Source organism: Melanostigma gelatinosum (genome assembly GCF_949748355.1).
Source record: "Melanostigma gelatinosum genome assembly, chromosome: 18".
In the NCBI taxonomy this organism is placed as follows: Eukaryota; Metazoa; Chordata; class Actinopteri; order Perciformes; family Zoarcidae; genus Melanostigma; species Melanostigma gelatinosum.
The window spans coordinates 1,245,907-1,261,195 of record NC_136651.1 but is presented as its reverse complement, the minus strand read 5'-3'; the positions used below and the strand labels follow the sequence as shown (position 1 = coordinate 1,261,195).

The window sequence follows — 15,289 nt, the reverse complement described above, 5'->3', positions numbered from 1 at the left end:
TATAATCTGCTCATAGCACTGTATTGTTTTAGGTATATTCATAATGCGGGATGAGAAGAACCAAAACTGTCCACTCAACGAGTTCCGTGTCGTTGTGTTCAGCTTCGTGTTTACTCCTCTGCGTTTGTAATAGTCGGTGTGAACGGGAACTTAACTTTATTCTATTTTATTCTATTATATGTTATATGTTCATGTCTATATTACACTGTGGGACTGCGAGAAACGGCATTTCGAATTTTCTGTATGCATAACACATGTGGAAACTTTGACAATAAAGTGAACTTTGAACTTTGAACTTGAACTTTGAACCAAACTCTTTCTTATTCTTATGAGGATGAAAGCATTTATTTATTTCTATCTTAATATTGGAGCTGAAAGATGAAAACACAAGTTAGAAGTCTTTGTGTTTTGTTCATATTTGAGTAAATATTCCAGTTCTTCAATATCTACACTGACTTTTTAAAGTGTTGCTGCAAATTCATAATCTCTTAATAATCTCAGGACAACATGTCTTGTGTTGTTCTTTTTAAAATGAAACACTTATTGAACAAATCAACTGTCTGGAGTCCAGCATCAGCTGTTCCCTCTCAAACATTCTACATCTTACAAACATGATCCTCAAAAGTCAAGTGAAGTCTGAAGAACACATTTTATGCATTTCAACCACGAGTGTTGAGATGTTTGATGTTTCGAACTTCAGCATCAAATTACAATGCAGAGGTTTGATGAGCATGCCTGCTGCCCTCTAGTGGTAACATGTGTACTGCACTCATATACGATTACATTCTATTGGACTCCACTTGTTTTGTTCCGACTGTCATTCATTCATTCTATTGTTGTGATTTTATGAAAACATTCAAATAAATTGACTGATGCTGCAGATGAACAAAGTCTAGAGATGAACTGGGATGTGGAGTGTTTTCACAGTACTTGTACTGTCGTCGAGGATCTGAATACTTCCTCCACCGTGTTATCGTGGAGACCAAACTGGATTTGAATGAAACTGATTCTACAGACGAGATACATCTTTTGTTACTTGGAGCATAAACCATGGTCTCCCTCTCGCGAGGCAGAATATAAACACCAACACAGAAACACTCAGGAACACTCAGAAACACGCAGAGACACTCAGAAACACTCAGAAACACTCAGAAACACTCAGAAACACGCAGGAACACTCAGGAACACTCAGAAACACTCAGAAACACTCAGAAACACGCAGGAACACTCAGGAACACTCAGAAACACTCAGAAACACTCAGAAACACTCAGAAACACGCAGAAACACTCAGGAACACTCAGAAACACGCAGAAACACTCAGAAACACGCAGAAACACTCAGGAACACTCAGGAACACTCAGAAACACGCAGAAACACGCAGGAACACTCAGAAACACGCAGAAACACTCAGGAACACTCAGAAACACTCAGAAACACTCAGAAACACGCAGGAACACTCAGGAACACTCAGAAACACTCAGAAACACTCAGAAACACTCAGAAACACGCAGAAACACGCAGAAACACGCAGAAACACTCAGGAACACTCAGAAACACGCAGAAACACGCAGAAACACTCAGGAACACTCAGAAACACGCAGAAACACTCAGGAACACTCAGAAACACGCAGAAACACGCAGAAACACTCAGGAACACTCAGAAACACGCAGAAACACTCAGGAACACTCAGGAACACTCAGGAACACGCATAAACACTCAGAAACACGCAGAAACACTCAGGAACACTCAGAAACACGCAGGAACACGCAGAAACACTCAGGAACACTCAGAAACACTCAGGAACACTCAGGAACACTCAGAAACACTCAGAAACACGCAGAAACACGCAGAAACACTCAGAAACACGCAGGAACACTCAGAAACACTCAGGAACACTCAGAAACACGCAGAAACACTCAGGAACACTCAGAAACACGCAGGGACACTCAGGAACACTCAGAAACACTCAGAAACACGCAGAAACACGCAGCAACACTCAGAAACACTCAGGAACACTCAGGAACACTCAGGAACACTCAGAAACACGCAGAAACACTCAGGAACACTCAGAAACACTCAGGAACACTCAGAAACACTCAGGAACACTCAGGAACACTCAGAAACACGCAGAAACACTCAGGAACACTCAGAAACACTCCGAAACACGCAGAAACACGCAGAAACACTCAGGAACACTCAGAAACACTCAGGAACACTCAGAAACACGCAGAAACACTCAGGAACACTCAGAAACACGCAGAAACACAGAGACCCGACAGAGAGAACTTTAACTCTAGATCCTCTAAAAACATGAGCCAGAGAACCATGAGAAGATGAAAGATCTATTTAGAGGCTTGTTTTACATTTATTTAGATTAAAGTAAAAGAATCAAACACTGGTGGGAAGTAACTAAGTGTATTTAATAAAGTACTCCTCCCCACTAACAAAGTGACTATTTCACTCAAAACTACAAATGTCACCTCATGGAGTCACCAGAGTAACAGTCAGATGATCCTTGTCAGTCATCAGGATTCATCACATTTACAGCACTTTCATGAGGATTAAACCAGTGATTGATGATATTTGTATCAGAACTTCTCCTCCTTCTCTCCCGTTAATCGTCTCCTGACCCCTCATATTTATCTGGCGGCCCTTTGGAGGGGCCTGACCCTTATGTTGGGAACTCTATTGACAGAATAGAATGTCACTGTAACCTCCGTTCAGACAAATTATGTTCGTCATCCTTCAAACCGGAACCGTTCTTGGTGTAAAGTGCTTGTAAAGTGTTCGGTGCTAGAGAGACATTTAAACTAGATGATTATTATAAGCAATGAAAATAAAAATAAAAACAAAGACAGGATTAAGTCACTTAAAGTCATGAATGTCCACACACTGAACACAAATCATTTAATTTATGTAATTTGCTGGTTTGTTTGAAGTCTGTTGAACATTTTTATTTTTCATATGTTTGTGTTGTTTTTACACATTACTGTTTTAAAGTCTGTTATCTGTCTTTTAAATGTGATCCTAATGGGATTATTCTGGATGAATATAATATTACTTTTATAGCTGGTATAATTTGCTCATATATATATTATATTACTGCTGTTTAAGTAGGATTATGAACACATGAATATGACTTGTAATGGAGTACATGATTGTATTGCTACTGTTACTTCTAAACTTCTTCCACCGCTGTTGTGTCAAAGGTTACAAATGTGAGAGTGAGCGCTGAAGGAGCGGGGACCACATTTCCCAGAATCCTCCGCGTGGCGGAGGCGTGGCCAACAGAGTATAAAAACAGAGAATGCATCGGTCAGAAAGACTCCTTAAAGCCGGCTGGACCGGAGACTGTCCCGTACAAACGACGGCGTTGTGCGACGGTGTGCGACGGTGTGCGGTCTCGAACGGTTAGCTCGCAGTTAGCCGCGTCGCTGTCGGTCCTTCTGGACGTAAAGCTGCGACCACCGTCTGTCAGCTGTCAATCACCAGCCATGGCCATCAATAAAGCCAAAGTCGCTGTCGGGTTCATCGCGTCCGGTGTCCTCATGGTGTTCTTCGGGACTCTTCTTACTTTTGTGGGACCGATAATCATCAACGACCAGGTAGTGAAGGTAAGCAGCGCGTGGACACTCTGCACAGAGACGCTTGTTTTAATGTGCCGAGTCAGCTTTTATTTCATCAGGTAATCACAGTCGAACGTCTCAAAGGGCCACGTGAGCACAACAATAACTGATAATCAGGCGCGTGCATGCAAACAAAGGTGAATAAGTGATCAATGCATTGAGTCTGGTTCCTGTTTGAGACATGAACATGTGTGTGCGGGGAGCTCACTGGGGAGGGATTCTCATTGGTTCATTGGTTCATTGGTCTTTAAGCACTCAACATATTGTATTTGTTTTGAAAGAAAAATGCAGTTTCTGCCATTTTTGCATCGAAAATCCTTTAAAAACATAAGTTAGTTGACTGTCAATGTAGTTAAGTAGCTTTAATTCATTTGTACAATAATGCAAATAGAAAATACATAAAACCAGCCGCAGTAATTAAGAGCGCTTATTCATACTTCAATTTAAGATAAACACACATTATTACTCTTCAAGCAGCTGAACATCGACAAACGAGCGTAAACGGTAACGTGAAAATATAAGTTATGTAGAATTATGACATGCTTGAACCTCACTTAAGTTTTTATATAACACTTGTGTTTTTATATGTAAAGTGACTGATGTACTTGTATGATACAGTAGTACTAATATACAAAGTACACAACTCTGTCTCCACATTAAAATGCTCTAACGAGCAGTAATAACAATAGAAATAATCATATTTCATAACGATATAACTCTGAAAAGAAGCCGTTCTGAATAACGAGTACTTTTACTTTAAGGTGTATATCTTTACTATGTATTTAATGCTGAAATACTTTGAATTATACTGCTGTTAAAATGTCACATTTTACACTTTTTACAGAGACGATTTGTGACGATACTCAAAAGATACTTTTGTACTCGAGTAACTCAGTAAAGCTGTAAAGTGTCTAAAGAGACGTGAGGATCGTTTCTGATGTTTAATGAACAAACGTTTGATTAAAGCAGAAGTGAGTCGTGATCTCCAAAGATATTAATAAACCTTTGACTTCAAATGTGAAAGTAAAGTTCACATTTCTCTCTTATGTCTCGTCGATTTTTCCCCATTTTCTAGTTCTCGCTCCTCGATGTGAAGAGTTGCTGCTTCTCTTTCACAATAAACTGAATGTCTTTTGGAGTTTCTTGGGTTTGTCGGTCGAGGTTTCACTGTTTTCCGTCGTTTCCCGATGAATAATGAGGATGATGGATTGTTGCATCTGGTCTTCGTCAGAACACGGCGATCGACCCGCAGAACCAGATGTCCTACACCATGTGGAAGGACGTGCCGGTGCCGTTCTTCATGTCCGTCTACTTCTTCAGCGTGCTGAACCCCGAAGAGGTCCTGCTGGGCGAGAAGCCCGCGGTGCAGCAGAGGGGGCCCTTTGTGTACAGGTGCTCACTGTCGGCTTCGTCTTTAGGAACTCGCACACCTTCAGCTTCAGTGCACTTCGTCCTGCGATCTGTGAATGTGTTGCATCGCCTCCTCGTCTTTTGTTGCTTTTCTTACTTTTATTTGTCAAATTCTACTGAAATATTTAAGATATTATGATTTAAGTTTTCTTGTTTTCTCATTTAAATTTGTATTCGTCCAAACACACCAACACCAGACACGGATACGAAACCTAGATGTGCCTCTGCGCACACACACACACACACGCACACACACACACACACACACACTGCTGTCTCCTTCTTTTAACTGATCGCATCCCTTAAAAACCAAGCTGACCAGAAGCATCTGGACTCCAGAAGCCCAGATGTGTGTTCATGTCTGAGGAACACGCTGTTGAGTAATCTCATCATGAGGTCAGAGGTCAGAGGTCTCATTAACCTCCCGGTGTTGAGTAAACTCTGCTTATCTAATCTGGTCGGCGTGTTTTTCGTAATGTTGGCTGTCGTGAAGTCATCAGCTGATCAGGCGCTGTGACGTTGACGTGATCAGGACTTTAGTGCTGCAGTAGAAGACCTCTTTATGAAGTTAAGCTCAGTTTAACCAGTCAGAGCAGTTTAACCAAACTCACTCACTCACGATGTTGTTAATAAGAACAACGAAGTCTCTCCAATAATTGATGAAGTATTTGAAGTTAAAGGTAAAAACATTTCTGTCAAAGTTCTGAAAAGTTGACAGTTTACATTATTTAAATAATAACAAACTCTCTTTCACCACATTCAGAAGAGTGTGTGTTCTTCTTCCTCTCGTCTTATCTTCATCTTATCGTCACAGTATCACTGTATCAGTGTATCACAGTAGTATTCTGAGTAAAACGTGTACTTTGAATCGAAGGTCGGAGGTTTGGTTTCAGAAGCGTGACGACACCACGAATTAAATAATACAAATAATTTACATGATTTACATAAAACATAAACAAAGTGCAAAAGAAACGTGTTATGAGGACATTTTAAATACAATTTAAACACTTAAGAGACTAGAAAATGAGAAGTATTACTCGTGTTAAATAGAATAATGAAAGCGGTTTAAGAACTGATTTCATGGAACCAGTCGTCAGCCTTGATGAACCGAAGTGAGCGCTGCAGTTTCCAGATATTTGTCTTTATTTGGAGCATGAAGGAGTTGTGAGGACAGAAACAGACCTGATGGTTCGTAACGCAGAAGATCAGACATGAATCAGCACAACGATCAATACTTTGAGTGACAGGAAGCCGACGTAAAGATCTCTGAGCTGGAGCGATGGAGTCGGCAGAAGATGAAGACCTGCATCACGTTTCTGAATCCTGCTGAGACAGAAGTCCTGTCAGCTGATTCGTGTTGTTACGGTGATCGATGTCTGACTGTAATCTGTCGACCGCCGCTGATCAACAGATCAATAACGTCTCCGTCCTGCTCGTCAGACTGTTTCTTTATTTCACCCTTTGCACCCCGGGCAGAACAGACTGCAGCCTCCGGTTCTATAGAGCCAAAGCTTCACGTGTTAAAGCTGCATTCTCTCTAGTGTCCACCAGGGGGCGACTCCTCTGGTTGTATAGAAGTCTATAGAAAATGACTCTACTTCTCTCTTGATTTATTACCTCAGTAAACATTGTAAACATGAGTTTATGTCTCAATCTCTAGTTTCAAGTCTTCTTCAATACAGCATGATGTTCATTTAGTACATTATGCTCCATTTAGAGTCACACAGACCATAAAGCAGGGGATGCTTTAGGGCGGGGCTACTGTGATTGACAGGTCTCTAATAGACCATAAAGCAGGGGATGCTTTAGGGCGGGGCTACTGTGATTGACAGGTCTCTACCAGAGACGTACGCGGCGTCTCTACGTCACTTCCTGTTCACTGGTTGCCAAAAAACAAGATGGCGAAGACAAAATGTCAAACTTAAGGCTTCAAAACGTCCACAAACCAGCGGGTGACGTCAAAATGACGACCGGCTCTTTAAACTCTGATTGTGGCACTTTGGCTGTAAAGATGCCGTCGGTAGCTTCTCCTGCAGAACGCTCGCAGAACTTCTCAGAACGCTCAGAAGAGAGGTTATCAGCTCATCTGACGCAGATGTCAGCTGGCAGCGTCACAAAAACGAGGTTCTGTAAATGCGTTCTCCATAGAACCTGCACAGAGGCCTGAATGCTTTCTTTCTCAAATCTTTCTTCTTCTACGTTTCGCTGAGCGCGTCAACGTTTAATAAACTGATCTTCTCTCATGCGGCCGTTAAGAGGAAGGTGTTCAGACGCACCTCGGTGAGACAGAAGTGTGACTCAGAGTGTCTTCCTTCCTGTTCCTCAGGAAGCGCATCCAGAAGGACAACATCACGTTCCACGCTAACGGGACGGTGTCCTACCGAGAGTACCGGAGCTACTTCTTTGAGCCGTCCATGTCTGCAGGGAACGAGTCCGAGGTCGTCACCATTCCAAACATGTTGGTGCTGGTAAGACTTCATTTCGGGTCCGGGGACCCCCACGGGACCCCCACGGGACCCCCACGGGACCGGGTCTCTCTGCCAGGGGGTCCCAGGACAGTTTCATCCCTTGAAATGATCGTGTTCCTTTTCTGTTTATTTAACAGGATTCATAATTCAACTAACATTACAATGTTTTAATCCTATAATCGTTCGTCCGTCACGTTTGTAATTTGACAAATTGTTTATTATTTAAATGAATTTGTGTGTTTTGAAATGCAGACTCAAATTGTCTTTCTCCTGATTTGCCGTCTTTTCTCTTGACGTTAAGTTTCACTTGCAGCTGATTGAGTTGATTTGTGTGATTCTGTGTTGAAGGTGCAGATATATTTAATAAACGTCTCTCGTGTTCTTCCATATAACTCTGAGTGTAGAAGAGGAAACAAAGAGGGACAATGGTTCCTCAGCGTTCTCTCGTGTTTCTCAGGGCGCTGCGGTCATGATGGAGAACCTTCCGTTCGCGGTGCGTTTGATGATCAGCGCCACCTTCAAGACCTTCGAGGAGGGCCCGTTCCTGACCAGGACGGTGGGGGAGCTGATGTGGGGCTACGACAGCGGGCTGGTGGACTTCCTCAACAAATACCTGCCCGGCATGCTGCCCTCCACGGGCAAGTTTGGACTCTTTGCTGAAGTGAGTGTTTGAAGTGGTTCATGTTTGATGCCCCCCCCCCCCCTGATGTCAGAACGAGGTGCCTGCACGCTGAGATCCACTTCATTCTGAGCCAATGTTCATTCTACTGGAAGAGTGTCGCATAAACGGCGCGTGATGAAGTTAAAATCATCTTTAAGACGTCATCTTGTGCATTAAAGTGTTCAAAACTGTCTTAATTCAGTTCAACAACTCCAACACCGGCCTGTTCACCATCCACACCGGACAGGACGACATCAGGAAGGTGCACAGAGTCGACTCGTGGAACGGCCTGACCAAGGTGAGGCCCGGCGCCTGCAGGTGTCCCTGAGCTCTTCTTCTGCTGTTGCATGTGACCCGCTGTCCTCTGTTGTTGCAGCTGAGCAACTGGAACACGCCTCAGTGCAACATGATCAACGGAACAGCTGGACAGATGTGGCCTCCCTTCATGACCAGAGAGACCACTCTGCCGTTCTACAGCCCCGACGCGTGCAGGTAAACCTCGTCTGTCTGTCTGTCTGTCTGTCTGTCTGTCTGTCTGTCTGTCTGTCTGTCTGTCTGTCTGTCTGTCTGTCTGTCTGTCTGTGTCTCTCTCTGTCTGTCTGTCTGTCTGTCTGTCTGTCTGTCTGTCTGTCTGTCTGTCTGTCTGTCTGTCTGTCTGTCTGTCTCTGTCTCTCTCTCCTCTCAGTCCTCTTTGTGTTCAGGTCTCTGGAGCTGGTTTACCAGCGTGATGGAGAGATGAAGGGCATCCCTCTGTTTCGATACGTCGCTCCCAGGACCATGTTCGCCAACGGGACGGATTACGCTCCCAACGAGGGCTTCTGCCCCTGCAGGCAGTCGGGTCTGCTGAACGTCAGCAGCTGCCGACACAGTGAGTCCAACGCGTTCTGTGTTCAAGGAACCGCCGAACCCCAGAACCCCAGAACCCCAGAACCCCAGAACCCCAGCGGCAGGACTGACCAGCGTGTTCCCTTTCAACAATCTCAAACTGACGGCATTATCGTCAGATGTTCATCTTTCCGACGGTCTTTGAGTTTCCACACCTGAGATTTAAAGTGACCGATGATGACGCTGTCTCCGTCTTTCAGACTCTCCGGTCTTCATCTCTCATCCTCACTTCTTTAATGCCGACCCTGTGCTGCTGGACTTCGTTCACGGCCTCAAACCAACAGAGGAAGAGCACGGCCTCTTCATCGACATCCATCCAGTGAGTACACACACACACACACACACACACACACACACTCATTACGTCATTACGTCCTCTCTCTGTTTCATGTACGAGTCACCAGCAGGTTTTATTCTGATATGAAAACACACGGATCATATTTATTCTGTTTCTGCCGTTCTTTCTCTGCGGGTGAGTGTTTTTCGGAGGAGCAGCCTGTATTTACTGCAGTGGGATGCCGGGTCGAGGTCACGCCGCCGTGGTTCAGTCTGCTCTGTGTGAACCTCGGTTGGCTGCAAACCTGCGTCGTGATAAGGTAATTGGAAATTGGGCTATTTCTCCGTAATCGCAGTTTCTATAGCTGCAATAAAGACATCTATCAGGTAACCGCTCGTATAAAACGATTCCAAGACGAAGAGAGCATGAATCATCCGTCGGGTTCACGATTGAGGGATTTTATGAGGCGATTTCAAACGTTGAAGGAAAAACTTTGAGCCAAACTGGGTGTGTGATCTTCCCGATGTGTCTAAATCATTTAAAGCACTTCAGGCCTTTTTCAAGATCAACACGAAGGCCGAGACGTGTGCTCGACAGCTCCTCGCCTCCGTGTGCGTCGTCGTTCTCTTCAAAAAGATCTGAAAAGCGGCGAAAGTCATCGCCGGGCGTCGTGTTTCCATCACCGCCGGTGTGAGCGGAGCCGAGCGCTTTGTGGGGGAAAGAACGTTGACGGTGATCGTTTCCCTCTGACGCTGATGTTAGCGGGTTTCTAGTCCTTTTGGGAAAGAGACTTCTGCTTCTTCCTGACGACACAAAACTAAACACCACATCTGTGCAGGCTGGTGTTTTAATTGTTCCGGTCTTTCTTCAGCAACGAGTTAAGCTGAGAACAGGACGAGAAGCAGGAAAACACATCGCAGGCGTTCCAAAGGGAAGCGGACGGGAAGTCATGACGTCGGTCCGCCTGGAGGACTCGCAGGAAGATCTCAGATCGGCTCCATGGCCGCTGTTCAAACCTCCTGCTGTGTTCAGCGGGATCCGCTTCTCACCGTATGTGTGTGACGGATTATTAGTGTTCTGGAGGAGCTTCAGAGTTTCTCTTTTTAACCGTGGGAAAGGTTTCCGGGTTCTTGTTTGTGGAACTCTACACGTTCATTCCTCTCTGTGTGCTGAAGGTTCACACATCACTCACACACTCGTTGATACATTTATTCATAGAACATGGAGAACACAGACTTCTTCTGGACGGAGGTCTATGAGCGGTACAAAGAGAAGAGAGCTAACTGGAAGAAGGCGTTTGGCGGTTAAAGCTTGAAGACTAAAGAGTGAATCGTTGTTCTCACTCTTTTCTCTCGTGTGGTTTTCTTCCAGAGGTTTGCGACACTAAATCTAAATTGTAGTCCTTAAAGTCTTCAGAAGGCTGAGATGAGGATGTCCGTCCTTTGAGCGCTGTGTGTGGCGACTGGTTGTCCTGGCGGTGTGGAGGCCGCTGCTCTTTGAAGTGCTTCTTGTTGCTCTCTGACTCCGTGGTGTCTCTTTGAAGTGCTTCTTGTTGCTCTCTGACTCCGTGGTGTCTCTTTGAAGTGCTTCTTGTTGCTCTCTGACTCCGTGGTGTCTCTTTGAAGTGCTTCTTGTTGCTCTCTGACTCCGTGGTGTCTCTGTGAAGTGCTTCTTGTTGCTCTCTGACTCTGTGGTGTCTCTTTGAAGTGCTTCTTGTTGCTCTCTGACTCCGTGGTGTCTCTTTGAAGTGCTTCTTGTTGCTCTCTGACTCCGTGGTGTCTCTTTGAAGTGCTTCTTGTTGCTCTCTGACTCCGTGGTGTCTCTTTGAAGTGCTTCTTGTTGCTCTCTGACTCTGTGGTGTCTCTTTGAAGTGCTTCTTGTTGCTCTCTGACTCCGTGGTGTCTCTGTGAAGTGCTTCTTGTTGCTCTCTGACTCCGTGGTGTCTCTGTGAAGTGCTTCTTGTTGCTCTCTGACTCCGTGGTGTCTCTGTGAAGTGCTTCTTGTTGCTCTCTGACTCCGTGGTGTCTCTTTGAAGTGCTTCTTGTTGCTCTCTGACTCCGTGGTGTCTCTTTGAAGTGCTTCTTGTTGCTCTCTGACTGCGTGGTGTCTCTTTGAAGTGCTTCTTGTTGCTCTCTGACTCCGTGGTGTCTCTTTGAAGTGCTTCTTGTTGCTCTCTGACTCTGTGGTGTCTCTTTGAAGTGATTGGTGTCTCTTTGAAGTGCTTCTTGTTGCTCTCTGACTCCGTGGTGTCTCTTTGAAGTGCTTCTTGTTGCTCTCTGACTCCGTGGTGTCTCTTTGAAGTGCTTCTTGTTGCTCTCTGACTCTGTGGTGTCTCTTTGAAGTGCTTCTTGTTGCTCTCTGACTCCGTGGTGTCTCTTTGAAGTGCTTCTTGTTGCTCTCTGACTCCGTGGTGTCTCTTTGAAGTGCTTCTTGTTGCTCTCTGACTCAGTGGTGTCTCTTTGAAGTGCTTCTTGTTGCTCTCTGACTCCGTGGTGTCTCTGTGAAGTGCTTCTTGTTGCTCTCTGACTCCGTGGTGTCTCTTTGAAGTGCTTCTTGTTGCTCTCTGACTCCGTGGTGTCTCTTTGAAGTGCTTCTTGTTGCTCTCTGACTCCGTGGTGTCTCTTTGAAGTGCTTCTTGTTGCTCTCTGACTCCGTGGTGTCTCTTTGAAGTGCTTCTTGTTGCTCTCTGACTCCGTGGTGTCTCTTTGAAGTGCTTCTTGTTGCTCTCTGACTCCGTGGTGTCTCTTTGAAGTGCTTCTTGTTGCTCTCTGACTCTGTGGTGTCTCTTTGAAGTGCTTCTTGTTGCTCTCTGACTCCGTGGTGTCTCTTTGAAGTGCTTCTTGTTGCTCTCTGACTCCGTGGTGTCTCTTTGAAGTGCTTCTTGTTGCTCTCTGACTCCGTGGTGTCTCTTTGAAGTGCTTCTTGTTGCTCTCTGACTCTGTGGTGTCTCTTTGAAGTGCTTCTTGTTGCTCTCTGACTCCGTGGTGTCTCTTTGAAGTGCTTCTTGTTGCTCTCTGACTCTGTGGTGTCTCTTTGAAGTGATTGGTGTCTCTTTGAAGTGCTTCTTGTTGCTCTCTGACTCCGTGGTGTCTCTTTGAAGTGCTTCTTGTTGCTCTCTGACTCCGTGGTGTCTCTTTGAAGTGCTTCTTGTTGCTCTCTGACTCCGTGGTGTCTCTTTGAAGTGCTTCTTGTTGCTCTCTGACTCTGTGGTGTCTCTTTGAAGTGATTGGTGTCTCTTTGAAGTGCTTCTTGTTGCTCTCTGACTCTGTGGTGTCTCTTTGAAGTGCTTCTTGTTGCTCTCTGACTCCGTGGTGTCTCTTTGAAGTGCTTCTTGTTGCTCTCTGACTCTGTGGTGTCTCTTTGAAGTGATTGGTGTCTCTTTGAAGTGCTTCTTGTTGCTCTCTGACTCCGTGGTGTCTCTTTGAAGTGCTTCTTGTTGCTCTCTGACTCCGTGGTGTCTCTTTGAAGTGCTTCTTGTTGCTCTCTGACTCCGTGGTGTCTCTGTGAAGTGCTTCTTGTTGCTCTCTGACTCCGTGGTGTCTCTTTGAAGTGATTGGTGTCTCTTTGAAGTGCTTCTTGTTGCTCTCTCACTCCGTGGTGTCTCTTTGAAGTGCTTCTTGTTGCTCTCTGACTCCGTGGTGTCTCTTTGAAGTGCTTCTTGTTGCTCTCTGACTCCGTGGTGTCTCTGTGAAGTGCTTCTTGTTGCTCTCTGACTCTGTGGTGTCTCTGTGAAGTGCTTCTTGTTGCTCTCTGACTCCGTGGTGTCTCTTTGAAGTGCTTCTTGTTGCTCTCTGACTCCGTGGTGTCTCTTTGAAGTGCTTCTTGTTGCTCTCTGACTCCGTGGTGTCGTTGCAGCTGACTGGTGTCCCGCTCAACGTGTCCGTCCGGCTGCAGCTCAACCTCTACATGAAGAGCGTGTCGGCCATCACGTAAGAGCCGTGTGTTGTTGTTCATGTTTGATATCGGGAGGCTGCTTCCTGCTGGTCACCGCTGACATTGAGCATTTTTATTTCTTCGTCCTTGTAGAGAAACTGGCAAGATAGCCGAGGTGGTGATGCCCATGATCTGGTTTGAGGAGGTACGTTGTCTTTTTATTGAAATATGAAAGTGTTTAAAAGTGTTCTGAAGAAGTTCTGTCTGTCCACTGATCATCGGTCAATGATTGATATCTACATCTCTGTTCCCTTTAATCATAAACCGTCTCCAGATCTTCTACTTCTATTTGATGAAGCAATACTTTGTTACGTTGTTCGTATTCTCATGAAAACACTTAAAGTACCAAAACTCACTGTGCAAAAATAGACCCGAAAATATGTATTTTAAATATGACATGCATTTATGAGAAAGTAATAAATGTAGTGTAGTAGAGGAGAAAATGCATGTACTTAGTATAGTAGTTAGTTAAAGTACATCAAAATTGTACTTGAGTGAATGTACTTAGTTACCATCCTACTGTATATCACTGTATATATATTTAAATGTGTTGTAATGTCTCTCGCCTGTGCTGTTGTTAAAATAAGACTTTCACTAAAAGAGCAGCTACATCGTGTATTTGTGTATTTTACCTCCTGCAGAGCAGCTACATCGTGTATTTGTGTATTTTACCTCCTGCAGAGCAGCTACATCGTGTATTTGTGTATTTTACCTCCTGCAGAGCGGCTACATCGTGTATTTGTGTATTTTACCTCCTGCAGAGCGGCTACATCGTGTATTTGTGTATTTTACCTCCTGCAGAGCAGCTACATCGTGTATTTGTGTATTTTACCTCCTGCAGAGCGGCTACATCGTGTATTTGTGTATTTTACCTCCTGCAGAGCGGCTACATCGTGTATTTGTGTATTTTACCTCCTGCAGAGCGGCTACATCGTGTATTTGTGTATTTTACCTCCTACAGAGCGGCTACATCGTGCATTTGTGTATTTTACCTCCTGCAGAGCGGCTACATCGTGCATTTGTGTATTTTACCTCCTGCAGAGCGGCTACATCGTGTATTTGTGTATTTTACCTCCTGCAGAGCGGCTACATCGTGTATTTGTGTATTTTACCTCCTGCAGAGCGGCTACATAGACGGACCCATCCTCGATACGTTCCACACCAACCTGGTGGTTCTCCCGGCTGTGATGGACTACATGCAGTACAGCTTCATCGCCCTCGGCCTGGCCACCATCCTCATCGCCTGCCTGGTGCATCACAAAGTGAAGGTGTGTGTGTGTGTGTGTGTGTGTGTGTGTGTGTGTGTGACCTGCATGTCGCACGGTGACTCATGTTCACCCACTAAAAGGAGGCGGGACTGAAGTTTGTACGTATTTTATGCACTTAAAAGAATCTATATCAGTTTAGTCGTACTTTGCTGTCAGACAGCGTCTCTGACGGAGAACCCAAGATGTTCTCCTCCATCGACAAAAACACTCATCCAACATTTAAAGTCACACAATGCTCGTCAGATACCTCGCTCATGTCTGTTAGCTTAGCATTAGACAGACGAGGCAGAACGTGATCTGTAGAAGTGTTGGTTGGTGGATTTTCTTACCTTTGGTGAGCTGTTTCCAGTCTTTGTGCTAAGCTACGCTACGCCCTGGTTCAGCCTATTATTGAAGCGGTCAGCACGTCCCACGTCACTTCAGTGACGCTCGATGTATAAATACTGTGACTCGGCCGGTTAGCGAGCACTCGAGCGGCTCCTCGAGTCACATGACCTGTTTGCTAAGAGCTGAACCTTTCGTTTCTTCAGAAGAGGAATTGATTAGAAGTCTTCTGGTCTGTTCGCAGAGGCCTCGTTCAAATGTGACGTTGAGTTCCACAGAAGAATACAACCGTGCAGTCAGTAACACCACCTGACCTCTGACCTCCATCAAACACTAATGACATCACTTGATTCACAGCTGCAGTAATCAGCGGGGTTTGACTTTATTTTTGATTTGTTTTTCTTTACGACGAATCAGAATATTTGTCATTAATTT

General features: G+C 44.9%; 1 protein-coding gene across 4 annotated transcripts in view; it reads left to right on the top strand.

Annotated features, from left to right (window-relative positions):
* Positions 1-3,355: 3,355 nt before the first annotated feature.
* The window catches only part of scarb1 (scavenger receptor class B, member 1), a 22,820-nt gene continuing 10,886 nt past the window's right edge, over positions 3,356-15,289 (top strand). For all 4 annotated transcript variants that reach the window (XM_079289797.1, XM_079289794.1, XM_079289795.1 and 1 more), the window contains exons 1-11: positions 3,356-3,616; positions 4,860-5,020; positions 7,365-7,506; positions 7,964-8,167; positions 8,370-8,465; positions 8,544-8,659; positions 8,869-9,035; positions 9,253-9,371; positions 13,185-13,258; positions 13,356-13,407; positions 14,384-14,530. In XM_079289797.1, coding sequence (XP_079145923.1) covers positions 3,497-3,616; positions 4,860-5,020; positions 7,365-7,506; positions 7,964-8,167; positions 8,370-8,465; positions 8,544-8,659; positions 8,869-9,035; positions 9,253-9,371; positions 13,185-13,258; positions 13,356-13,407; positions 14,384-14,530 — 1,398 coding nt within the window. In that variant the 5' untranslated portion in view covers positions 3,356-3,496. The remainder of the gene's footprint in view (positions 3,617-4,859; positions 5,021-7,364; positions 7,507-7,963; positions 8,168-8,369; positions 8,466-8,543; positions 8,660-8,868; positions 9,036-9,252; positions 9,372-13,184; positions 13,259-13,355; positions 13,408-14,383; positions 14,531-15,289) is intronic.